Source organism: Ornithorhynchus anatinus, chromosome 17, assembly GCF_004115215.2.
Source record: "Ornithorhynchus anatinus isolate Pmale09 chromosome 17, mOrnAna1.pri.v4, whole genome shotgun sequence".
NCBI lineage: Eukaryota > Metazoa > Chordata > Mammalia > Monotremata > Ornithorhynchidae > Ornithorhynchus > Ornithorhynchus anatinus.
The window spans coordinates 20,506,626-20,531,953 of NC_041744.1; the positions used below are offsets into that span (position 1 = coordinate 20,506,626).

A 25,328-nucleotide genomic window follows, 5' to 3' on the forward strand; every position below is an offset into this window, starting at 1 on the left:
GATCAGCCAAGATCTACTTCTGCAGCTTGATCCCGAAACTCCAAGATTCCCAGAGACAGAAGGGCCATACTGTACTCTTCCAAGCATCTAGTACAGGGCTCTGCACACCGTAAGCACTCAATAAATACCACCGATTGATTTAGGGGACAGTCGGGTTGCGTTGTCCGGAATGCCAGGCTTTAAAAAAAAAGCTTCTGTAGCCAGAAAATGTGACAGGTGCTTCTGTTGAAATTTCCAAGCCCTGAGTTGCACTCAGTAAAGCTGCACTGGTAAGGAGCCTGGGCCGTTTGCAGCACTCTTAAAAAACCTTATACCTCATCGCGCTTAACTCAGCCTCTTTTGAAAAGGTTAAACTCAGCGACAGTTTTTCCGTTTGACATTTCTGTTGCCCTGTTAGGCTAATTGGCAACTGGTATGAAAAACATTGTTTTTCACCACACTCTGTAGATTACCCAGAGCTCAAGGTGTAATGTCAAATTTGTGTGTTTTGTCTGCCTTATTCCTCAATTCACCGTGAGAGTGCAAGCATCTGGGTGGCAGAGATGGTTTTCTTTCCCCTTTTGCAATTTCCCTCAGTTCCCACAATACTGCTGCAAACACAGCAGGTTCTCAGCAAATTTGAATATGTGAATGAATGAATGTAGAGAAGAGACTTTACCCCAACATTTGGGAGAAAACTCCAAATCACGAATTCACTGCGGCCTTTCACATGATTGGGAGATGACCATGTTGGACCAACTCTGTTACATACTACTCTCCCACGCACTTAGTACAGTACTCTGCATGTGGTAAGCTCTCCATAAATATGATCGATTGACTGACTGGGGAATGTGAGCCCGTCACTGGGCAGGGATTGTCTCTATCTGTTGCCTAACTGTACAAGCGCTTAGTACAGTACTCTGCACATAGTTAGCACTCAATAAATACTATTGAATGAATTCCCCAGGCTGAAAAGCAGCATAGCCCGTGGTTAGAGCACAGTCCTGGGTGTCAGAAGGACCTGAGTTCTAATCCCGATTCCGCCACTTGTCTGCTGTGTGACCATGGGCAAGTCCCTTCACTTCTCTCGGTCTCAGTTCCCTCATCTGTAACATAAGGATGAAGACTGTGAGTGCTGTGTGGGACAGGGACTGTGTCCAACCTAATTATCTTCTATCTACCCCAGAGCTTAAAAGAGAGCCTGGCACATAGTAAGCGCTCAACAAATATCACAATTATTATTATTATTACCTTCCAGGTGATGTCAGCCCGGGTGCTTGTGATTGGAAATGGGGGCAGAGAGCACACTCTCGCTTGGAAGCTGGCCCAGTCACCTCATGTCAAGCAAGTATTGGTCGCCCCAGGGAACGCTGGAACAGCCGATGCTGGGAAAATCACCAATTCAGGTAAATGAAGGAAGCAGACGATAACCCCCTTTGGCGATTGGCAGTGTGGATTTAAACAAGGAGGAGATGGCATTTCTAAAGTGCTGACTGTGTGTCAAGCACTGTTCCAAGTGCTGAGGTAGATAGGAGATCATCATCGAAAAAGAACGGGTAATTGCGTTTCTTAGGGAAAGTAAGATGAACTCACCCAGATGGTCACTAAAATGTTTTCCTTCACGCCTCCTCCTAGACTCGAGCTATTCAGCAGCCTCTATCTGGTACCCCAAGTTGCAAGTCCTGTGATCCCTCGCCTTTTTCCTCTTAGCTGAGAAGTTCGAGTTACAACTGGCAAGTTACAGTCCTCTAAACTGCAAGCTCCTTGTGGAAAGGGAACCTGGCTACTCACTCTGTTACATTGTACTCTCCCAAGTGCTCAGTGTAGTGCTCTGCACCTAGGAAGTGTTCAATAAATATCTTTGATTGAATGATTGATTGAACAGTTTAAGGAGAGTGGGAGGAGGGAGGGAGAGGACTCTGAATGCAGAGCAAAAGTAATAAAAAGACATGGAAAATTTTAATCATTCATTAATACCGACTGGGCGTCTACTAAGGGCAGAGCACTATACTAAGCAGTTGGGAGCATGTAATATAATTAGGAGATACAATCACTGCCCTCAAGGAACATCACTGAAAACAACGCCTTTACATTAAAGAAACCCGACCCGTATAAGCACCTCCTCCAAGAGAACTGTATTAAGCGCTTGGGAGAGTACAGTACAGTGCTCTGCCCACAGTAAACACTCAATAAATATAATTGATTTATTGATTACAATAGAACAGAGTTGGTAGATACATTTCCTGCCCATGATGAGCCCTGGAAACTTATTTTCCTCATTATCCCTCTGTAAGTCAATACTATACTAGTCTAGCTTAGGGTTTGGGGGTCTGTGAAGAGCCCTTAGTGGTATGAGCCTATTTTACTGACAAGTATCATTCAAATACCCCAGATTTGCTGTGGGTTCTGCCTTTTACACTTGCTAATGCTTTGAAGCCAGTGACGATTTTGGTTTTCTTTCTGTTTGCTTCCAATTTTGTTATATTCCAAAGTGGATGGAGGACAAATCTGCACTATTGATACATATATTCTCATTTTCTCTCTATGTCTTTCTTCCTAGCTGTGTTGGCCAGCAACCACACCATCCTGGCACAGTTCTGCAAAGACCATAACATAGGACTTGTAGTCGTTGGATCAGGGTCCCTTCTTGCTGCTGGTAAACTGGAGCAAATGGTGGCTAATGATATGTTATTATTATGATTGTTAATAATAATAATAGTGGTATTTGTTAAGTGCTTATTAGGTGCCAGTTACTGAACTAAGCACTGGGGTGGATACAAGAAAATCAGGTTGGACACAGTCCCCGTCCCACATGGGGCTCACAGTCTCAATCCCCATTTTGCAGATGAAGTAACAGGCAGGGAGAAGTGACTTGCCCCTCTCTGTGACCAGAAGAAATCTCCCGAGGGGATTTGCAATCTTGTCTGTCTCCACAGGGATTGTGGATGACCTGACGGCAGCTGGGGTGAGATGTTTCGGGCCCACTGCGAAGGCAGCGCGGCTGGAGGCCAGCAAAAAGTTCGCTAAGGAGTTTATGGACCGGCACGGGATCCCGACTGCCCGGTGGAAAGCGTTCACCGACTCGCACGAGGCCTGCGATTTCATCGGCAGGTGAACTGCTTCCTCTCTCCAACCAGGATCACCTTCCCTTCCTATCGCTTTGGTCAGGGGCAGAGGTGTGAATTACATGGGGAGTTTGCACCTGTGGGCTGGGACTGGCTGCCAGGCGCAATTCACGGGATGGATTGAGTCTCTGAACCCTCAGGTCTGGGGCCCTAATAATAATTATAGTACTTGTTAAGCACTTACTCCCTGCCAAGCACTGTTCTAAGCACTGGGGTAGATAGGAGGTAATTATGTTGGACACAGTCCCTGTCCCACATGTGGTTCACAGTGTTAATCTCCATTTTACAGATGAGGAAACTGAGGCCCAGAGAAGCGAAGCGACTTGCCCTAGGTCACATAACAGACACGTGGCAGACCCGGGATTAGGACTCAGGTCCTCCAGAGTCCCAGGTCCAGGCTAAGGCACATTGGTTACCCAAGGGAAATGAGGTACCTGAGAGCTCCTCGATGTAGTATTGGGAGTAGCCAGTGCCCTCCTGCTGCCACATCCTGAGGTTTGAGATTCAGGAAACCAGAGGCAGGGTTTCTTTATTATCATCATCATCAGAGGAAGCAGCGAGGCCTAGTGGAAAGAAGAGCACATGGCTAAGGATTCTGGGTTCTAATCCCACCCCTGCCACTTGCCTGTTGGGTGACCCTGGGCAAGTCACTTCACCGCTCTGGCCCTCAGAATCCTCAATCTGTAAAATGGAGATTCAATGCCTGTTCTCCTCCCCATGTGAGGAGGACTGTATTGCTTCTACTCTGAGTACAGTGCTTGGCACACAGTGGTCCTAAACAAACACCAGAATTATTACTACTTCTCTTCTTATTCGAGTCTGCCAGGGCAGAGCTTAGGGGTTAGGATCTTATTCCAGATTTGCTGAATCCTCCCTGGAGCCTTCTCTTCTGTCCGAAGAAGCTCTCTCCCTCTGCTTGGCAGCTTTTGGCGATCCAGATGGTGATGCAGCCTGTACTAACTTCTAGAGTGGGCACCGAATTCCCTGCCCTGGTGGTGAAGACCGGCGGCCCGTGTGCCAGAGATGCCCGGGTCATCGTGGCTGCTAGTAGAGAAGAGGCCTGCCAGGTAGCACGGGAGCTGATGCAGGTGGGTTGCTCCGGATTCAGACACTATTTGAGGCGCAGAGATGCAGTGTTTTGAAAATGTTGCTTTTATGAGACAAAAGCCGGACACTTTCTTTGGGAAGGCTTCCTGGAGACTGTCTCCCCCTCTAAATAATAATTATGGTATTTGTTAAGCGCTTACTATGTGCCAAGCACTGTACTTAAGTGCTGGGGTGGATACAAGCAGATCGGATTGGATGCAGTCCCTATTCCGCATAGGGTTTTCAGTCAGTCTTAATCCCCATTTAACAGATGAGGTAACTGAGGCAGAGAAAAGTCAAGTGACTTGCCCATGGCCACACAGCAGACAAGTGGTGGAGCCAGAATTTGAACCCATAACCTTCCGACTCCCAGGCCCATACTCTATCCACTACACAATGCTGCTTCCATGCTCTCTAGACTAAGCAGGGAATGTGTCTATTGTTATATTGTACTCTCTCCAGTGCTTAGGACAGTGTTCTGCACACACTAAGCGCTCAGATTGACTAGCTGATTCGGAGAAAGAGCCCCAGTGTGAGGGAAAATTGTAAAAGGTAATAACGGCAGCCTGTAACAGGCAATCCTGTTGCATCTGCTTAGTACAGTGCATAGTGGGTGCTCAATAAATATTGTTACTAGTTCTGCATCTCATTTGACCTGTCTACTGCAAGTAAATAGGCTTTGAGGAAGCTATCTAAGACAAACTGTATAAGGGAAAAATGTCCTAGCAAGCTGGGAACCCCAAAGCCGAGATTCCACAGGCAAGATATTAAATATGTGGGATTAATTTCTAGCAAAGCCATTCTAATTGAATATGCAAGAGAAGCCAAGACCCGTCTGATCATTAATTGATATTTCTGAGAAAGGTTTTGAGATTGAAACAACGTGCTAGGGAAGCCGAAGATCATACTAAGATCCGTTAACCTTGTAAAGTCATTTCGAAACAATGCGGTCTTTTCCTGTTCCTTAAACTTCACATGACCATAGTTTTAGCTCTTCACAATAATTGCAATTCAACTGATTTTTAAAATAGGGTAATAAGGAAACAGATGCTGCTGCTCTAGCAGACTGTTTCATTTATTTCCTGAGCTATAAAAAGCACTAAAAATAACGGAATAGTTAAGAATTCCCATAAATGTTATGGTAGAAATTCAGTTTAAGTTCTTATTGTGTGCAGAGCACTGTACTAAAATCTGGGAAAGAATCCACAGGTGGGACTTGGACATGGTCCCTGGCTCTTGGGGCCTCCCAATCTAAAAATAAAAAAGGGGCGAGAGGACTGGTGCCAGACACATAAGGACTGAATGATCTTGGCAAAAGCCAAGTTAGTACTATAATTTTGCTCTGATTATGGTGATGGTGACTGTGGTATTTGTTAAGCACTCACTAAGTGCCAGGCGCTGTACTAACCGCCGGGGTGGATACGAGCAAATTGGGTTGGACGGAGTCCCTGTCCCACATGAGACTCAAATCTTAATCCCCATTTTACAGATGAGGTAACTGAGGCCCAGAGAAGTGAAGTGATTTGCCCAAGGTCAAATAACAGACTAGTGGCGGAGCCGGGATTAAAAGCCAGGTCCTTCGCATTCCCAGGCCCGTGCTCTATCCACCAGGTCCCACTGCTTCCCATACTAGTATTTGGTATGGATTTCTCCAGAATTATATGAGCAATCACCAGGAAAAATAACTGTGAAAACTCCTATCAATAGAAAGTTCAATCAAATTAAAAATAACAAAGGTTGGCCAGTCTGGTGCCATTAGAGGCATGAAATGGGAATTAACAAATAATATATTGCCAAAAGGGAGAACAGATTCTAAAAAGAGATTGCCACCAGTAATTTTTAACAAAAAACATTTTCTTGTAGAGTGATGTCTTTGGAGAATCTGAAGGAGTAGTGATGGTTGAAGAACTTCTTAAAGGAGAAGAGATATCTGTAAGTCGATCCACTTTGCTTCAATAATTTTGCCCCAGTTGGAAAGATAAGTTTCTTTCTAACAAAATGTTTGGTGCAGAAATATTTTTGAAATACCAACAGTGACTTTGCCAGTTTTGGGACTGTTTTGGCAGTGGTTTAGTAATGCATAACATTTTTGAAAATAATTATATCCTCAAGAGAAGTAACATGGCTTAGTGGAAAGAGCGCGATCCTGGGAGTCAGATTACCTGGGTTCTAATCCTGACTCTGTCGCTTGTCTGCTGTGTGACCTTGGGCAAGTCACTTCCCTTCACTGTGCCTCAGTGCCCTCATCTGCCAAATGGGGATTCAGTGCCTGTTTTCCCACCTATTTAGATTATTAGCCCCATGTGGGACCTGATTATCTTGTACCTACCCCAGCGCTTAGTACAGTGATTGGCACAAAGTAAGCACTTACCAAATACCATGATTATCATTATTGCTTCAACAATTAGTTTCTCCTATATAGAAGATAAACACGGTTTGCTGTAAACACTACTCATTAGCAGGGAGAGCCACTGCAAAGGCACCGAGCTGCAGCCAACTGGGCCATGAACAGGCCTCGCGGACAAAAAAAGAAAACCCTCCGCCTGGACTTTTCAGTGAGCTGCATCCCCGCTCATCTACTTACTCGATGCATTCCCTACCCCCAGGGGGGACGTGAAGGGCAGGGACGAGGAAGTCTCAGAATCGAGGGTCTTCCGTCATTTACAACGGGAGGTTTCCGTCACCAACGCTCCCCCAGCCCGACAGCTCCTGGGGGGCTGGAGCGGGGTGGACTGGCTCGCTACCCCTGACTGAAACTGCTGAGCAAGACTGAGTGTCGTTGCTTCCTTCCAGTGCTTCTGCTTCAGTGACGGTGTGGCTAGCGTCGCCATGCCGATAGCTCGGAGCCAGAGACGGCTACTGGATGGAGACCTGGGCCCGATCACCGGGGGGATGGGAGCTTACTGCCCGGCCCCTAAGGTAGAGCCCGGGGTTGATTTTCTTTTTAAGGACTGATAACCGACTCCACATTTCACTGAGAGATTTTCCCCTTGGTCGCCATAACCTGTAATTCATAGGTCATCATGCCCTATTCTGCCCAGTGCTCCTTGGCAATCTATATAATTCCATCTTCTTACAAACTAATTAAGCAATCCTGGCTAGGGAGATGTAGAGGCGCTCAGAAAAGGAGTCTCTGAAGGTGAAGGATAAAGAGGAAGAAGGGAGAATGATCACTGATTGATGATTTCTTTGCTCTCCCCCATCTTAACCCCACAGCCATCTTGAGTACTTATGTATTTATCTATTTATATACACCATTTTTTCCCACTAATTTTTCCATAGTCATACTACTACTAGTTGTAGTTTTGTTCTTTCTCCCATCACTGTGTTCAAGTAATCTGGGTCTGTCCGGGTCAGTCTTAAGATTGCAAATTTCTTGAAGCCAGGGACTCTTCCAATCTCTTAAATTCAGTGTTTTGCACATAGAAGGGACTCAGTCCGACCTATTGCTTGAAACTCGAGCCTTAAACCCCAGGACGTTTTGTTCATTCACTTGTGTTACTTGTAATGCTCAGTGAATGCCAGAGGTTGACTGATTGGCACACCATTTTCTATGTGATGTGACAATTTGGTGTCGGGCAGATTTCTGAAGAGGTTCTAAAGGAGCTCAGAGGTGGTTTTCTTCAACACATTATTGACAGCATGAAGCGAGAAGGTGCAGCATATATAGGTGAGTGATGGCTGCCCCTGAAATTAGACTACTGATCAAGGCCGTGGGTCATCTCCAAAGGAGAGCGCATCCTCTCCGCCCCCTAAGTCTTCCCAGGGTTGGGTCAGGATGGGAGGGAGGGGTGGAAAGCGAAGGACCAGCTTCCCTGGGACATTTATACACTAGCCCTCACATCAGTTGGGTACCTGTAAGGAAATCATAAAGGTTGTTTGGATTTTTCCCCTATTGGGAAGTTTGGGGGTACTTCTGATGTAGTTGTAATGCTTTTCTTCCCCTCCCAAGAACCGCGTCATCTGCTTTGGCTCACAGAGTAGTACTTCTAAACACCAAGAATGACACTGCCTGCTATTTAAGCACTTACTCATCCACACATCAATTTTTCCATTTTCTTTTTCTTCCACGCTCTAATTATTTTGTGTTTATCTCCTCCACTAGATTGTAAGCTCCGAGACGGCAAGGATCGTATCCTCTGACTTAACTGCCCTCTCCAAGCGTTTACTAAATACCACTGATCTGTGGACATATGTCCTCTTGTGTCCACAATGACACTGACCATTCCAATTTACAGAGCCCATTAAAAGACTGAAAGAGTGGACATTTGTCAGCTCAGAAATTAACATGCAAGTTCTCTTTCCCTTCTCGGTTACACTGCTTCTGGTTCAGGCATACTGCAAGTGGGAATAATGCTTACGGAAAGTGGGATGAAGGTGCTAAACTTCAAATGCTGCTTCAGTGACCCCGAGTGCCAGGTGAGTGGTAGATACTGGGATGGCTAAAGTTGCTCAAGTTGGGCATTTCGGGGCTTCCCCGATGCCTTGACATTGACACTGCCATTCGTCTGACTTGGAAGCAGTGTTGCTTAATGGAAAGAGCCCGGGCTTGGCAGTCGGAGGTCGTGGGTACTAATCCCAACTCCGCCACTTGTCTGCTGTGTGACCTTGGGCGAGTCACTTAATTTCTCTGTTCCTCAGTTACCTCATCTGTAAAATGGGGATTAATACCGGGAGTACCATGTGGGACAATCTGATTACCTTGTACCTACCCCAGTGCTTAGAACAGTGCTTGGCACATAGTGCTTAATACCATAGTTATTATTATTATTAAGAGCGGGAAGAGTCCGGCCTGGGCAGAGGCACCCTCTGTTGTCCAGGTGGAAGTGTAGCAACATGGGTTGACCCAGTACGGTCCAGATGGGAAGGTAGGGCTGGGCCTCCCTTCAAGACACAAGCACATCACAGCCATGGGACATCTCAAGAGCCAGTTCCCCTGCAGCCTCCAGACCTGAGTGAGGGCGATGTCGGTGCCTTTAACTCGGCCCACGCCCTCAGGACATGCAGGCCGGGTGAGAGTACATTATAGCAGAGTTGGCAGAGACATTCCCAGCCCACAACAAGCTAAAAGTCTAGAGGAGATGGTAATACAGAAGAAGCAGGGTGAGTTAGTGGATAGAGCCCGGGCCTAAAAGTCAGAAGGACCTGGGTTCTAATCCCAGCTCCGCCACTTACCTGCTGTGTCACCTTGGGCTAGTCACTTCTTTCAATACCTGTTCTCCCTTCTACTTTGACTGCGAGCCCCAAGCGGGACCCGATTCTCTTGTATCTACCCCAGCGCTTAGTACAGTGCTGTGCACATAGGGCTTTTACAAATACCACGATTATTGTAACTGACACACCGGACATGTTCCCTGCTCACTCTCTTAATGGGGGAGCTAGGTATAAGATTTAGTTTGCTGCTTGGCTATTTCTGTCCTAAGAGTGACTTGTGATGTTTCTGAGATGAGAAAGGAAACTCTCCCAACAATTGAAAATGAGGGGGATCCTGTCCCCCATCTCTATTTTACTCTCCCCAGCACTTAAAACAGTGCCCTGCACAGAGTATGAGCTCAGTAAAAACCGCTAAGAAGCTGCTTGGCAGATTGGATAGATCACAGGCCTGGGAAGCAGAAGGTCCTGGGTTCTAGTCCTGGCTCTGCCACTTGTCTGCTGCGTGTCTTTGAGCAAGTCATTTCCTCTGTGCCCTCAGTTACCTCAACTGTAAAATGGGGATTAAGACTGAGGCCCAGGTGGGACAGGAACTGTACCCAACCCAATTTGCTTGTATTCACCACGGTGCTTAGTACAGTGCCTGGCACCTAGTAAGCGCTTAACAGTTATTATTATTTGACCCTCCCATACTACGAGCCTCCGGACTGCAGGCATTCCGACGACGGCGACGTCAGGAGGTCACATTTCCCCGAGCTGGCAGGCTTCTTCCCTTCCCGCAGGTAATCCTGCCCCTTCTCCAAAACGACCTCTACGACGTGATCCAGGCCACCCTGGATGGGCGGCTCCGCGCCCGCGTGCCAGTGTGGCGGGAAGACCGAGCGGCGGTGGCTCTCGTCCTAGCCAGCGAAGGTTATCCGGGAGATCACGTCAAGGGCTCGGAGATAACCGGTAACTGTCTCCCTTGGAGTGAGCTGGGCCCCGGGGGCCCCCGGCCTGCTCGGGGATGGTCTCCGGCTCTCTGCCAAGCCCATCTGTCCAGTGGGGAGGGTCCGGTCGATGGGTCCGGCCGGGGTTCCTTGCTATTCTTCTCCTCTGCTGCCACCCTCTGGCTTCCACACTTCTCAGCAGACAGCCCCTCGGGAGGGTAGGAAAGGAGGGTAAAAAGGTGGAAGTTACCTGAGGCCACTTGCCTGCAGAAAGGCCAGAGGGGGAGGGCTTTGCAACATTTTCTCCTGGACCCGTAGATGGTGAAATTCCCCCTTTTTAGGGCATTTGTGCCAGGCGCTGTGTTAAACGCTGGGGTAGGTACAAACTGATCCGGTTGGACACAGTCCACGTCCCACATGGGGCTTACAGTCTTAATCCCCATTTTCTAGATGAGGTAACTGAGGAGAAGTGAAGCGACTTGCCCGAGGTCACCCAGCAGGCAAGTGGGAGAGCTGATGATTAGAGCCCTGGGTCCTTCTGACTTCCAGGCCCGCACTCTATCCACACTGCTTCTCGCTGCTTCAACCTTTCCCGCTCCTGTGGTTAACTAAGCCCAACTCATTTACCCTCCAGAGCAGGGTGGAATCCTCCATCCTTTTCGTTACCTTGACGATTCCCTCCGGCTCCCTACCTGAAATGGAAGTTGTGGAAATCCGACCCGCTCCTCCCGCTCTTTCTTCAGGCCTTCTTGAGCCTCGAGGTCCGGGCCTGGAGGTGTTCCACTCCAGTACGGCCCTGAGGGACGGGACCGTGGTGACGGACGGTGGCAGAGTCCTCGTGGTCACGGCCGTCGGCGAGGACCTGGCGTCGGCCCTGGCGGGAGCCAGGGAGGCGTCATCGGCCATCCGCTTCCCGGGAGCCACTTTCCGCCGGGATATAGGCCGGCCGGCTGCGGATGGAACGGAGGGCCTTAGGGAGATCACCCCTTCTTGGAAGGCTCCTGGGTCTGTATTCTGTGATATTTGGATTGCCTGGATTAATCTGTAATAATAATAGTAATTACGGTACTCGTTAAGTGCTATGTGGCAAACACTGTTCTAAGTGCTGGGGTAGATAATAATAATTATAATAATAATTATGGTATTTAAGCCCTTACTATGTGCCAGGTCCTGTACTAAATGCCATACTAAGATGCAAATTAATCAGGTTGGACACACAGTCCCCGCCCCACTTAGGACTCACACTCTTAATCCCCATTTCACAGATGAGGGAACTGAGACCCAGAGGAGTGAAGTCATTCGCCCAAGATCACACAGTAGACAAGTGGCGGAGCTGGGATTAGAACCCACGTCCTTGTGATCCCAGGCCCCTGCTCTATCCACTAGAACATACTGCTTCTTCTGTATTACTATTCCCTCTAGACTGTAAGCTTGCTGTGGGTTGGGAACATTGTCTATCAACTCTATTTAAGTGTATTCTCCCAAGCGCTTAGTACAATGTTCTGCATATAGGAAGCATTCAATAAATACCATTTATTGGCAAGTGAAGCTGAGGGTCACACATTAATTTCAATTTTTAGATCTCTTTGGGTAAAGTTGCTTTACCCAGCAAAGTTTCAGAATTGTTTTTTGAGATTAGAAAATGCTATATTTATTCAGACTAAAAGGATATTACTACTATAGATGCATGGGGGTATAAATCATTTTATACATGCCCATTTGATCTAAATCATTCATTTGGGTTCCAATAGGGATTTTGACTTGTAGAGCCTGTTTACTTACACACTGGTATTTCACTTTATTATTTGTAGGCATCTGACAGGGAATGATCAGATTGCCAATACCTAGGTGTCACTGGGGTGGGAGTTGGGGGGGTGTATGTATGTGGGGGATCTTTATCTTGTTTCTGACTCTGGCCTGAGCGGGAACTGAGCCCACTCTCTGAGTATATCCCCTCTGGCCTGGAACTAATCCTGGTATGACCTAGGAAATGGTCCAGAGAGGCTGGCCCTCTCCATATGCCCTGTAGAAAGAGGAAGGAGCAGAGGTGAGGTGAGAAAAAGAAAGGAGGGAGGAAGAGCTTCCTCTCTGTTCAGAGGAATTCTTCGCCCCTGTGAAGCCTGAAGAACCCTCTAGACTCTAAGCTCATTGTGGGCAGAGAATGTGTCTGTTTATTGTTATATTATACTCACCCGAGCGATTAGTACAGTGCTCTGCACACAGTAAGTGCTCAATAAACACAACTGACTGACTGCGGCACAGATTTTTTTTTTATTACAAAGTATTTAACAGAACAGCATGATTAGGCCAGGAAATTCCATCTCTCTTTGTCCCTCCTCCGATAAAATGCCCTGGAACTTTAATCGACTGTATACACTTCTTATATAAGGATCCTCTCTCTAAAGCAAACAGATCTCACTGAACCCCACCTATGACAACTCCGTGCTGAGTTTGAGTGTCGGGGACAGCCAGGTGTGGGGAGCCCTTCGACAAAGACAAAAAATCTGCTTGCTTTAATGAGAGAACCTCACGGCCAACTCATGCCGGAGACGAAATGGCTGCGTTGGTGAGTTCTCTGGTCTCCCGGGAGTAGTGTTCTTATATCCTCAATGTGTTTGACCTTCTTTTAAGGGACATTCAGGGCAAGAGCAGAGCTCTGGGCACACTAAAGAGTGGCAACTCAGCTTCAACACCAACTGCAAGCGGACCCTGGAAAGGTGAGGACAGGGCCCCGAACTGATCCCACGTTGCCAAGGCCAAGAATAAACTTACCCCCAGCTGATACTTCAGCCCTCTGTACCATCTAAGCCCTTAGTCAATCCATCGTATTTACTGAGTGCTTACTGTGGGCAGAGCACTGGGGAGAGTACACTATAATAAAATTGGAAGACACATTCCCTGCCCACAAAGAGCTTAAGGTCTAATACTACTACTACTACTACTAATAATGTTGGTATTTGTTAAGCACTTACTATGCACCAAGCACCGTTCTAAGCACTGGGGTAGAAAAAAGGTAATCAGGTTGTCCCTCGCGGGGCTCACAGTCTTCATCCCCATTTTACAGATGAGGTAACTGAGGCACAGAGAAGTTAAGTGACTTGCCCAACCTCCCTCGTACACTTACTTCCTCCTATCTGTAATTTATTTTTATCTGTCTCCCACGCTAAACTATAAGGTCCTTGAAGAACCCACTGATTTGGTTGAGCTCTCACAATAATAACAATAATAGTAATTACAGTATTTGTTAAGCACTTACTATTGAGCCAAGCACTGTTCTAAGCATTGGGGTAACTACAAGGCAATCAGGTTGGACACAGTCCCCGTCCTACATGGGGCTCACAGTCTCAATCCCCATTTTACAGATGAGGAAACTGAGGCACAGAGAAGTTAAGCGATTTGCCCAAGGTCATGCAGCAGACAAATGGCGGATCCGGGTTTAGAACCCGTGACCTCAGACTCCCAAGCCCATGCTCTTGCCACTAGGCCATGCTGTACACAGTAGACGGTCAATAAATATTATTAATTAATTGGTTGATTAAACCTTATGCCCTGAGTACTACAAAAGCAATAACAGGTCAACAATGATGTTGTTGAGGCAAGGAAATTCCATTTCTTTCTGTTTTCTCTAATAAACCACCCTAGAACTTTAACTGTATACACTTTTTCTGAACGTCACTGTGGACAGGGGATGGGTCTTTTATACTGTACTCTACCAAGGGCTTAGCACAGTGCTCTGTGTACAGTAAGCACTCAAAAATACGACTGATTCTTCTTCAAGAGGTCAGGCTCGGCTTGTGTCGTCACCCTAAAAACTAACTCCGTGCCAGCTAGAAAACCAAATAACACCTGTAATGGGTTGTGGCTTTCTGAACTCCAACCGGACAGGTTGGAATGTATAGACATCACTGTGGTATTTGTTAAGCGCTTACTATGTGTCAGGCACCCTACTAAGCACAGGGGTGGATACAAGCAAATTGGATTGGACACAGTCCCTGTCACGCCTGGGGCTTCCGATCTTAATCCCCATTTTATAGATTAGGTAACTGAGGCCCAGAGAAAGTAGGCGAGCCAGGATTAGAACCTATGACCTTCCGGCTCCCAGGCCCGTCGTGCTGCTTCTCTGTTTTCCGAGGTTGAGGTCTCCGTCCCATTTCTGGACCCTGAGTGAGTGATCTTTCTGGATTTGTTCCCAGCAGATGGGCAGACAGAACCCCGGGATGAGGTCCTTGCGGGAGTCTTCGAGCTGAAGGCGGCTGGTTACCAAAGCCCCGTCCTGGTCTCAAGAACCAGAAGTATTGGGCCGAAGATCAAGGTAACCAGATGCAGGCCTGCTTTTAAAGGGCTTTTAAAGAGAGCCAGAGCGGCAGCCCATTTCTGCCTGCTATTTTTCCTTAACCACAAGCCAGGAGGCCACAAGTTCAATCGTCAACTAAGCAGGATCGCTGGGGACGGATGGGAGTCGGCGGTTACAGAACAGGACATTCCCGTGAGCCGTGGTCAAGGAGCGGGGAATGCCTGAGGAGCAGCCCGGCCTAGTGGAAAGAGCACGGGCCTGGGAGTCGGAGGACCTGGGTTCTAATCCCGGTTCTGCCACGTGTCTGCTGTGTGACCTTGAGTCACTTCAGTTCTCTGGGTCTTGGGTCCCTCAACTGTAAAATAGGGATTAAGACTGTGAGCCCCATGTGGGACAGACACTGCATCTAACCTGATTAGCTTGTATCTATCCTAGTGCTCAGAACAGTGCTTGGCACATAGTAAGCATTTAGCAAGAACCATCATCATCATCATTATTATCCTAATAAGGATCTCCATCACCAGTTTAGTATCTATGGGAAAAGAGAACACTGTTGAGGACAGTAAGAGTTTAAATGATGGAGGTCAGAGTGAAGGCAGCTTCCTTCTGGGGAGAGAAGAAAAAAAATCTGCAGAGTTCACAGAATGGATAATCCTCCCAGGGATAATCGAGAGGGGACTAAATTACTAAATTGCATGTTTTCCATGGTTGTGATATTTCTGAATGAGACAGTATAGAGCTCTGCACACAGTAGGTGCTCGAGAAATATTACTGACTGTTTATATTCAGAACACGCAAGAGTTTTCTCTGCATTTGCTTAAATGTGCTCTGTCTCTGTTTCTCTGCAGATTGCCCAGCTGTGTAATAAACACGACACCATAGGTCACGATGTGGTGGCCGCGTGTGTCAACGATGTTCTGGCCCAGGGAGCAGAGCCCCTCTTCTTCCTCTGCCATCTGACCCAAGGAAAGCTTGGGGTGAGAATCAGGGAAGAGATCCACGTTGGCCTCAGAGAAGCCTGTGAAGTGGCAGGCTGCAAACTCCTGGGTAAGAGCACCGGCAACCATAAGAACTGCCATTTTAAATTTCCTACCTTTTGACACGATTTTCACATGGACTTATTAGTGGGTTGGGATTTAACCCGCTTCGGCGCTGGCGTCCTGGGGTGTGGATGAAGGGCCTTCCCTGTTCTTTTCTGGACCAGTCTGTCAGTGCCGGCCAGGCTGACCAAGCCCAACGATGGTGCCCGAGTTGCTTGAAGTGGTGAGGACCTGCACTGCATCATTCACACACACAGACAGCAGGAAAGGGTTCAGAGGCCTTTAATGGCTACCATTCCTCAGGGTTTAGCTGCTCTTTTCTTCTCTACCTGGCATTATCACCTTTAGCGTCGGCTTCATATTCTTTCAACAAAGCACTTTATGGGCCTGGAGGAAATTTATGAAAGAAGATTAAGACCAGGGCCCTCTCCTGGAAGCAGTGTGGCCTGTGGAGAGAGCACGGGCCTGGGAGTCAGAAGGACCTGGGTACTAATCCCGGCTCCACCACCATTTGTTTATGTGACCTTGGACGAGTCGCTTCCCTTCGCTGGGTCTCAGTTACCTCATCTGTAAAATGGGGATTAAGACTGTGAGCCCCAAGTGCATCAGGGTCTGTATCTACTTGTATCTTGTATCTGTGCTTAGTACAGTGCCTGGCACATGGTAATCACTTAATACCATAAAAAAAAATTCAGTCTACTGTGGGGAGGCAAGTAAATCTAGGAACCTGAATGTACAATTAGAAAAAGTGCAAGGATATTTTAATAGGAATTTTGGCTTAGATACACAGGTTTAGACATGCGGCCTGAGGTAGCCGTGGGTGGGATGGGAGCTGGACAGAGTGTGGAGAGATCATGTGGGAAAGCGTCTTGCAGAAAGTGGGGTTCTCAGCAATGGGGAGAGTTTTGATGGATGGGAAGACTGCATTTGTCGGGGGACAACTTCAGGAGGTGGAAATAGCCTGGGAAATGGGTCAGAAGTGGGAGAGTTGAGTGTGGAGGTTGAGGTCTCCCCCTCTAGCCTGAAAGCTTGTGGTGGGCAGGAATGACTGTTAATTGTAATATTGTACTCTCCTAAGTGCTTAGTACAGTGCTCTGCACACAGAAAGTGCTCAATAAATATCATTGAATGAATGAATAAGCCCTGATTGACAGCTGGGGTAGAGGCCTGGAGCCAGTGAGCAAATAGTTTTAGTTTGATCTATTGTTGGGCACATTATTGCCTGAGTATTGGTTTTCCTCCGATGAAATGAATACTTAGTCAAGACTTAGATTTTAAGTCCCCTGTAAGAAATGGACTCTGATCTGCTTATACTGCCCAGGGCTTAGTACAGTACTTGGCACGTAATAAGCACGTCACAACCACAGTTATTATTATTATTAGATGCAGTTTCAAATAACCACTACAGCCAGGAAAACCTGCCATGTACTATTCATCCAAGTCTGAGAGTCAGAGGTCATGGGTTCTAATCCCGGCTCCACCAATTGTCAGCTGTGTGACTTTGGGCATATTGCTTACCTTCTCTGTGCCTGTTACCTCATCTGTAAAATGGGGATTAAAACTATGAGCCCCACGTGGGACAACCTGATCACCTTGTATCCCCCCAGCGCGTAGAACAGTGCTTTGCACATAGTAAGTGCTTATCAAGTACCATCATTATTATATACATATATAATAATTTTGCTCCTTATGAAGCCTCTACTAACTGTACTCTCCCAAGCACTTACTACAGTAAACCCTCAGAGCCTGGGAGTCCGAAGGTTCTTATCCTAGCTCCGCCACATATCTGCCGTGTGACCTTGGGCAAATCACTTCACTTCTCTGGGTCTCGGTTACCTCATCTGTAAAATGGGGATTAAGACTGTGAGCCCCATGTGGGACAGAGACTGTGGCCAACCTCATTAGCTTGGATCTACCCCAGTACTTAGTACAGTGCCTTGCATGTAATAAGCACTTAAATACCATAAACACACCCGCTCTCTCTTTCTCTCCCTAAGGCAGATCTGGGTTTACTAAAGATGAGTCGGGTGTTATTCCCCTAAGCAGGACTGGTGACATTTTCCTCTCCCCTGTCTACTCCTAGGAGGTGAAATGTCTGAAGAGCCTGGCACCCACTCACCTGGGGAGTTTGAGCCGGTGGGTTTTGCCGTGGGAGCCGTGGAACGCGGTCAGCTGCTTCCCCAGACAGAGAGCATCGTTGCCGGGGACGTGGTCATCGGAGTGGCTTCTTCCGGGCTTCACTGCAGTGGGTTCGGCCTCGTGAGGAAGCTTGTGGAGGTGTCGTCCCTCTGCCTCTCCTCCCCGGCCCCTAGTGCATGTCGGGGCCAGACTCTGGGTAAATGACGGGACTCCAGCCCAACTCCGCTCAGGTGCTCTCGAGCGGCAGCCCAGTGAGTGAGCGCTCTGGGAGTGGCGGCCAACTGGTGGCCCGGGCCTTTAGCTGCTGGAAAGCCATCTCTCTCCCTCCCCATCTTCCTTCGGCCCACTGTCGATTATCTGCGAGTGGAACACGCTCTGTAGATTTCCACATTTTCATCCCCCTCCTTCTTTTCACTCTCCTCCACCCTATAATCAGTCAATGGATGGTATCGATTGAGCACTTGCTCTCTGCAGAACACTGTATTAAGGGCACTTTCTCTCAGGAAATCTTTGTCTCCTATCATCCCGTTGGGGTCAGGCTGCCTCCCTGGGTTGGAATGAACTATTTTGCATTTTTTGCACCACTTTCCCTTTCATTGGCATGGTGATCGAGCGTACATTGTACGAAGACGCTTCAGGGCAGGTTATTTTATAGGAAGGGATGTATTGAGAACTCCATTCTTCTCCCAGTAACTTTATGTGCAAGTAGGCTCAATATGTTCATCTCCCTCTATTTCCCACTCCTACAGGGCAGCTGCTGCTGACCCCGACCCGAATCTACTGCCGCCCGCTGCTACCAGTCCTGCGTTCAGGACGCGTCAAGGCTCTGGCCCACATCACTGGAGGGGGACTGCTGGAAAACATCCCCAGGGTCCTCCCTGACAAGCTGGGGGTTCAGTTGGGTGAGGATGGTCCCTCAAAAGGTTCTAAATGGGGAGAGAAGCGGGGAGCTCAGAACAGGCAGCCTGTCCCACTTCCACTTCCCAGAAATCGCATTGTTAACATTTGTGTGTTTTCGCATCCAAAACGGGATAAATTTGAGTACTGCTTCTTCTGTTATTAGTTGGTCACGAAGCAGAGTAAAGGATTCAACCTCAAACTCTTGCTTTTGAAGAAATAACGATTGAATGAATAAATGAATTTGCTGAACTGTTCACCTCTTTTCAGATGCTCGACGCTGGCGGATCCCCACCGTCTTCTCATGGCTGCAGTACCAGGGGCGCCTCTCGGAAGACGAGATGGCTCGGAACTTTAACTGCGGCATCGGGGCCATCCTCGTGGTCCAGGAGGACCTGGCGGAGCAGGTGCTGCGGGAAGTTCAACGGCACGAGGAGGAGGCCTGGCTCATTGGCAGCGTGGTGCCCCGCCATGCAAGTTACTGTTCCTTTTTATTACAAAAGATTGCTAATCAGGGATGGTCCAGGATGGGTGCTAAAACCTCTATATCAAGAGGGGTCTCTCAGGGTACCGCTTTGACTATTTGCTCAACCCACGTAGTTGGATGTTCATGCCAATCTGCTAGGGTTGAAACTTCCAGACTCAGAGATGTGGATGAGTTGTATCAGTCACAGTTTAAGTGCTGTGGCCTCGTGCTTACCCCACAATCCGTGTGTCCACAGTGTTATTTACACCCCTGTAGAACATTGCGAGCACCCCGTGGCTCCATTTGGTTCCCCCCGAAAGGCACAGGAAGCATCTGAGATTCGGCCGTCCGGCCTCGGCCCCTGCAGGCCAGCGGCACCCTAAGACTGGGGAGGTCAAATGCTCAGTCCTTCCCCATGATCGTGAAGGCCTATGAATGAGCAGACTGATTCCTAGCTGAAACCCGAGGTTCCCAACCCTTAGACATGGCTACCTTTTCTTTAGCCGTTCCCGGGAGGGCACACCTTCCAAGGGTCCTTCTCCAGAGGTTCTCCCTCCTGGTCAACGTCAGTTCTAAATGTTCTTCCCCGTGAGGCCCTCTCCTCCTGGCCCCGGGGCTTTTCTCCATAGACCCCAGCTGCCTCGTCCATTTCCTTCCGTATAATTGGTTATCCTCCCGCTGATGCTCCAGCTTTCCCTCTGAGAAGGGTCCCGAGGAATTCATTCATTCAATCGTATTTATCGAGCGCTTACTGTATGCAGAGCGCTGTACCAAGCGCTTGGAGAGTACAATTCGGCAACAGATAGAGACGATCCCTACCCAACAACAAGCTCTGGTAACTTCTCCTTTTTATGTGAGGCAGCCAGTCTGGCTTGGGCCATCACAAGGTATTAATCCACCAAGTACACAGACATTTTTTTACTCAGTGACCTCAACAACAAACAGATTGCACAGGCATCTGGCTTTTAACATAACCGGAAAGGGATTCCGCTTTTCTGGGTAACTTATTAGCATGGACCTTCCAAGATCAGGGATTTTCCTAGGCCAAAAGATCCAGCTCAGGGAGTCTAATTCTACTCTTGTCCACATTTTGTCTCTTCTGTCTCCCTCACCTGTAGGAAGGTGCTTCTCGGTTCGAGGTCAAGAATCTGTCAACTGCTTTGAGGACAGGCCACGGTCAGGTGAGGGAGGCCACAGCCCTGGAAGAATCCCCTCTCCAGGACAGGCCCCCAAAGTCCAAAGTCAGAGTGGCTGTTCTTCTCTCTGGAGCAGGTGAGTTTGCTCTCTCTGCAAGGAGAGAATCCAGTTCCTGCAGGGAAAGGCTTTCAGAACCTTAGGAGAGGATTTGAGGGTCACTAATGATCCTTGTGAGTTGTACCTCCATGTCTTCCTAGACGATCTGAAGGGAAAGTTTTCTTATTTGGGTAATGTTCACAACACCCATAAACCTCAAGCACACAGGGAAATGATGAACTTGTCCATCTCACTCATCTTAAAAACAGAGAGAGGGGGAGTTATTCAGAAAAGTTGGGCAGTAGATTTGGAAAAAGCCATCACTGCCAGATTCCCATCTACGTGGATTTTCTTCCCATGTTTCCCATGGAGATGGAATGTGTCTGGGAATTTCTGGGATACATTTTCTCCTATGCCGCACGATGACAATCAACAGGTGACAGCTTATTTTCCCTATTTACTTCTTCATCAAGTACTTTTGTCAGATTTGGCAGTGGGAGAGGTAGCTTATAAGGCAATTCCATAGCCCCTGACTTTACCAGTAAACAGTCTACTACTTGATAACAAAAAACTCTTTTTTTAAAAAGAAGCCAGGGTCTGCCGAAGCCTAAGCAGCTCCTAGAGAAGTAGTGATTTAACTGAGACCTTGATGTTTAAATATTTGCATTTTTTCACAATTGGGGAAGCAGAGAAAAAGAATGTTCAAGTCAAATTATAAACATTTCCTCGACAACACAATTCCACCTTGCTTTGAAAGGTCTGATTTGTCTGGTCTTTCCTCCTAAGGCCCAGGTCTTGGAGCCCTGATTGCTCTGGGGAAGGAGCCTGCCTGCTGTGTCCAGACGGCCCTGGTCATCTCCAATAAGCCCGGCGTGCGAGAGCTCCGAGAGGCAGCCCTAGCGGGGATCCCAACAAGAGTGAGGACATTTCTCAGGCTCTTGGGGATGTACGTGGACAGGAGAAACAATCACTTTCTCTCACATTTTAGAGGATGTTCCCAACCCTACTGTCTTGTCCTCTTGGAGCAGGTCTTGCTGACCGGGTTGTAGCAAAGGGGTCCCTCCTTGTGCCAAAGAGTCCAGTGACAGAACCCCAAAAATTAACCCCTCACACATGCAGGCTAAAAGTATGTGTGATCTGGGGTGAGCAGGAGCAGGGAAAGGGCTGGATTTTAAAGTGGGGTTTTCCCCCAAGTATCTGTTGCTCAAGAACCCACAAAAACCCTCAAGGGTAACTGTCTACAATTTCCTCAGTAGAGGAGTGTGGCCTAGTGGAGAAGACGAGCCTGAGAGTCAAAAGGATGATCTGAATTCTAAACCTGCCACTCGTCTGCTGTGTGACCTTGGGCAAGTCACTTCACTTCTCCACAGTTCAGTTATCTCATCTGTAAAATGGGGATTAAGACTATGAGATCCATGTGGGACAGGGACTGTAACCAACCTGACTAGCTTTCATCTACCCCAGTGCTTTGAACAGTGTTTGACACATAGTAAGTGCTTAAATGCCATCATCATCATCAGTAGATGGAGGACTGTCCTGGGGTTGTCCTGGCAAAGCCTTAGATCTTAGATGTCCTGATGCCCAGGCTGGATTTGAAAGCTGGACTTGCAGGAATGCTGCCAGCCTCTGGTTTGTGACATTCACTCTGCTACCTGCTGGGCTTCAGCTTGCCCTGGGCCCCACTGTGATTAAAACACAGATTTCCACTGGGAAACTCATTTGGAAACACAGGATGGTTCAATCCCAAAATGTGGATTTTGTGTATTTGGGCTGCTGCTGTTCCTACTAATAATAACAATGGCCAGGCACTGTTGTAAGTGCTGAGGTAGCTAACAAGCTAACCAAGACGGACACAGTCCCTGTCCCATTTGGGGCTCTCAGTCTTAATCCCCATTTTACAGATGAAATAACTGAAGAACAGAGAAGTTAAGTGACTTACCTAAAGTCACTCAGCAGAGAAATGGCAGAGCTGGGATTAGAAGCCAGTTCCTTCTGACACCCAGGCCCGCGCTCTATCCACTAGGTCATGCTGCTTCCCACGGCTTTCGTCCATCTCAATGCCCACCTGCTGTTTTCGGTCTTCTTGCTTCTGCCCAAATTGCTTTTAGGTCATCGATCATACGTTGTTCGGAAGCCGCAAAGAATTCGACGGCACCATCGACAAGGTCCTGAAAGAATTCTCCATTGAGGTGGTTGGTCTGGCTGGATTCACGAGGATTTTGTCGGGGCCTTTCCTCAGAAAGTGGAATGGTAAGGAGTGTGAGTGACAGATGCCACTCAGCCACACACTGCTTTTGCGTCGGACGGCCATGTTTACTGAGTCCCAGTTTACCGAGCCCCAGTTGCACGGTAGATCACATGGCCCCTTCCCACCATGGGGCTAACGACTGAATGACCAAGCTTTCCACACACAGAGATAGGTATATGGCAGAGTTATAAAAACATTCACAACCAATAGCAGCTACTCACAAGTGATCTTAACTGGGGTGATGGACTGGATTTAAGGGCAGGTGGGAAATCCTTCAAAGGAGACAGGTGTGCGCACTTTCAAAAGGTGCCACATTATCTGGTCAAAGGAGGGAGGGGAAAGAATGTGTGTGGGAGATGGCAAATAGTGGGATCTGACCAGTGAAGGTGAGACCTGCTGGGGGAAGAGAGTAGAGATGGGCGAGCAACCTGAAGGTTCATGGTAAGATCTTATTTCCTGCAGCTTTAAGGAAGGGGGATGACAAGCTCATCAGCCAACTACTTGGAGGAGGCAATCCTCACTGTTTGTTAGAGTAGACAAAGTGCCTCAAGGACAGGTCATGTGAGAAGCAGTATGGCGGAGTGGATAGAGCACGGGCCTGGGAGTCAGAGGTCATGGGTTCTAATCCCAGCTCCACCAGTGGAGCCAGTCACTTCACTTCTCTGAGTCTCAATTACCTCATCTGTAAAACGGGGATTGAGACTTGGATGCCCACATGGGACAGGGACTGTGTCCAACTAGATCTGCTTGTATCCACCCCAGGGCTTACTATGGTGCCTAGTACATAGTAAGTGCTTAACAAATACCACCATCATCATCATTTTTATGTTCCTGAGGGCCTAGTATTGGGTTCTGCCCATTGCCATTTGAGGTGCAGGGGGACACTCAAAAGTGACATTTTGTAGGTAAAGGCAGATTAGGGCCTGAAACCAGACAAAAAATGACCTTTAATTCCTTGCCTGCTCTGGCCTCAATATAAGAAGTTATGCTGTGGATAGCACTCTAGGCTGCCAGGAGACCAATAATGACCAGGGACAGTCTAATGGAACGTACCAGAAGGGCCAACCTGACCCCAAGAGGGAGAAGGAAGGGGACTGAATAAATCCTCCTCAAAAAAATCAACCCTTGGATGATTGAGTTTACTCTTTTGTCACACCGCACACATTTGGCCCTTATTAAATACTACTGACCGAGTCCATCCCTGACCTTTCCCAAGTTACCTGGATGAGGACTGTCTTTTTCCACCCAATATGTAGAGACTGAAGGCAAGACCTGTATCTGTAGAGTCTGTGTGGCTGAGTGCTTGCTAAGTCATCATTAATAATGAAAAAGCCACAAGACAAAATCACCAAACAACCACCCAGAAAGAAACATCACCCCTGGTCTGCTCTATGCCGCTTGTTTTTTGAATATCTCAACCGACTGCTAAGATAAGAGTAGGTTCCTTCTGTTGTGGTATTTTCAGGAAAGATTTTAGACATCTATCCATCGCTTTCGCCATCAGTCCAAGGGAGGAACGTCCGCAACCAAGAGCGTCAAGCTGGGGACAAGCTCCCAGGCTGTACCGTCCGCTTTCTTCTCGTAAGTGCCTGCTTGGTCCCTAATAACCATCCACGATGAGTCTTTTTAATTCCCACATGGGGAAGAGGTTGACCCTCTTCCTAAGGGCAGAGCCAGAGCTCTGCCTAAGGGCTACCCAGCCAGATACCTTCCCCTGCCCCAAAGTCAAAGAAAAAGGCCCCCGGATTCCCAGCAAACGGGCCATACTGGCCCCATTTCTAATTGCTTTCGCTCTGGGCCCAGTCAAGCCTCGTTCAGCCCTCTGAGGACCGCTGCTGTCTGGAAGCATGTTTCTTTCCCTTCCCAAGGGAAGCCTTTCACCCACTGTTTAGGAAGAAGCCGGCACCGGAGCTGTCATCCTGCAGGAGCCGGTCAAGGTGGAGGCGGGAGACACCGAAGAGGCTTTGTCTATACGAGTGAAGGAAACAGCGGGCCGGGCCTTCCCCTTCGCCCTGCAGCTGGTGGCCAGCGGGGCCGTGCGATTGGGAGGGGACGGAAAAGTCTCTTGGGAGCAAGGGGTTCTAAGGCAGCTGCCTCACCTGGAGAAAAGTTCCTGAAAAACAGCCCTCTTCCATGTTTCAGATTTGGGACCGCTGAACAAGCGTGTCTCAACGGGTTGATTTCCCTCCTCCGTCCAATTATCATCATACAGTAGTCGATTCTAGATGGTTTACATGCTCTTAAACAGCTTTGTTTTACTGCTTTACCTATAACAGTGCAGCCGACTCTGTAAGTGGACTGCCCAAGAGTTCCGTGCCATTATAATCAAAGATGGAAGGGTTTAGATCCAAAACTCTCTCGGAGTCTGATAATATGCAGTGACTCTTTAAAAGTGGCTTTGCAATGCTGTATTTTCAAGAGTATTTCCTGTTGAAGCAGCTATGGCTGATTATTTAGCTCTTTCCATAAAAGCTTTGTAATTCTTAGTCACAAGCAGCAGATGAGAGGGGTAGGGGTCATCCCATATACATTCAGAAAATGAAAACCAAACAGAGGATAAGCAAGTTGCCAAGGCCCCCAGCACAAAGGCCTCATGCAGGATCGAACACACGACCTCCGAGGACAAGAGCAGACCAGAGGTCCAGGAAACACATGAACCTTCGAAATACCAAACAGGGTCAGACCAATAGTCCGTCCGGCCTGGGATTCTGGCACTAACTAACCACCGCACCGTCTAACAC

The 25,328-nt window shown here is 48.0% G+C and overlaps 1 protein-coding gene across 1 annotated transcript; it reads left to right on the forward strand.

Moving 5' to 3' along the window:
- Positions 1-1,240: 1,240 nt before the first annotated feature.
- LOC100083336 (trifunctional purine biosynthetic protein adenosine-3) lies at positions 1,241-24,978 on the forward strand. Its single transcript, XM_039914555.1, has 23 exons — positions 1,241-1,385; positions 2,540-2,635; positions 2,916-3,086; positions 4,074-4,192; positions 6,054-6,122; positions 6,984-7,109; positions 7,773-7,860; positions 8,524-8,609; positions 10,124-10,292; positions 11,014-11,275; positions 12,676-12,742; positions 12,902-12,987; positions 14,102-14,118; positions 14,464-14,582; positions 15,413-15,611; positions 17,688-17,939; positions 18,493-18,645; positions 18,911-19,113; positions 20,225-20,378; positions 21,126-21,256; positions 22,448-22,589; positions 24,053-24,168; positions 24,480-24,978. Exons 1-23 carry the CDS (start codon positions 1,241-1,243, stop codon positions 24,702-24,704), a joined length of 3,195 nt encoding a protein of 1,064 aa, XP_039770489.1. The 3' UTR covers positions 24,705-24,978.
- Positions 24,979-25,328: the final 350 nt, after the last annotated feature.

Excerpts from the sequence above, each read along its gene's own strand:
- LOC100083336 (XM_039914555.1), top strand. The coding sequence starts at position 1,241 with ATGTCAGCCCGGGTGCTTGTGATTGGAAATGGGGGCAGAGAGCACACT. Across the intron at positions 7,110-7,772 it reads CTTACTGCCCGGCCCCTAAG|ATTTCTGAAGAGGTTCTAAA; the intron begins GTAGAGCCCGGG and ends GGTGTCGGGCAG. Across the intron at positions 20,379-21,125 it reads TGTTCTTCTCTCTGGAGCAG|GCCCAGGTCTTGGAGCCCTG; the intron begins GTGAGTTTGCTC and ends TTTCCTCCTAAG.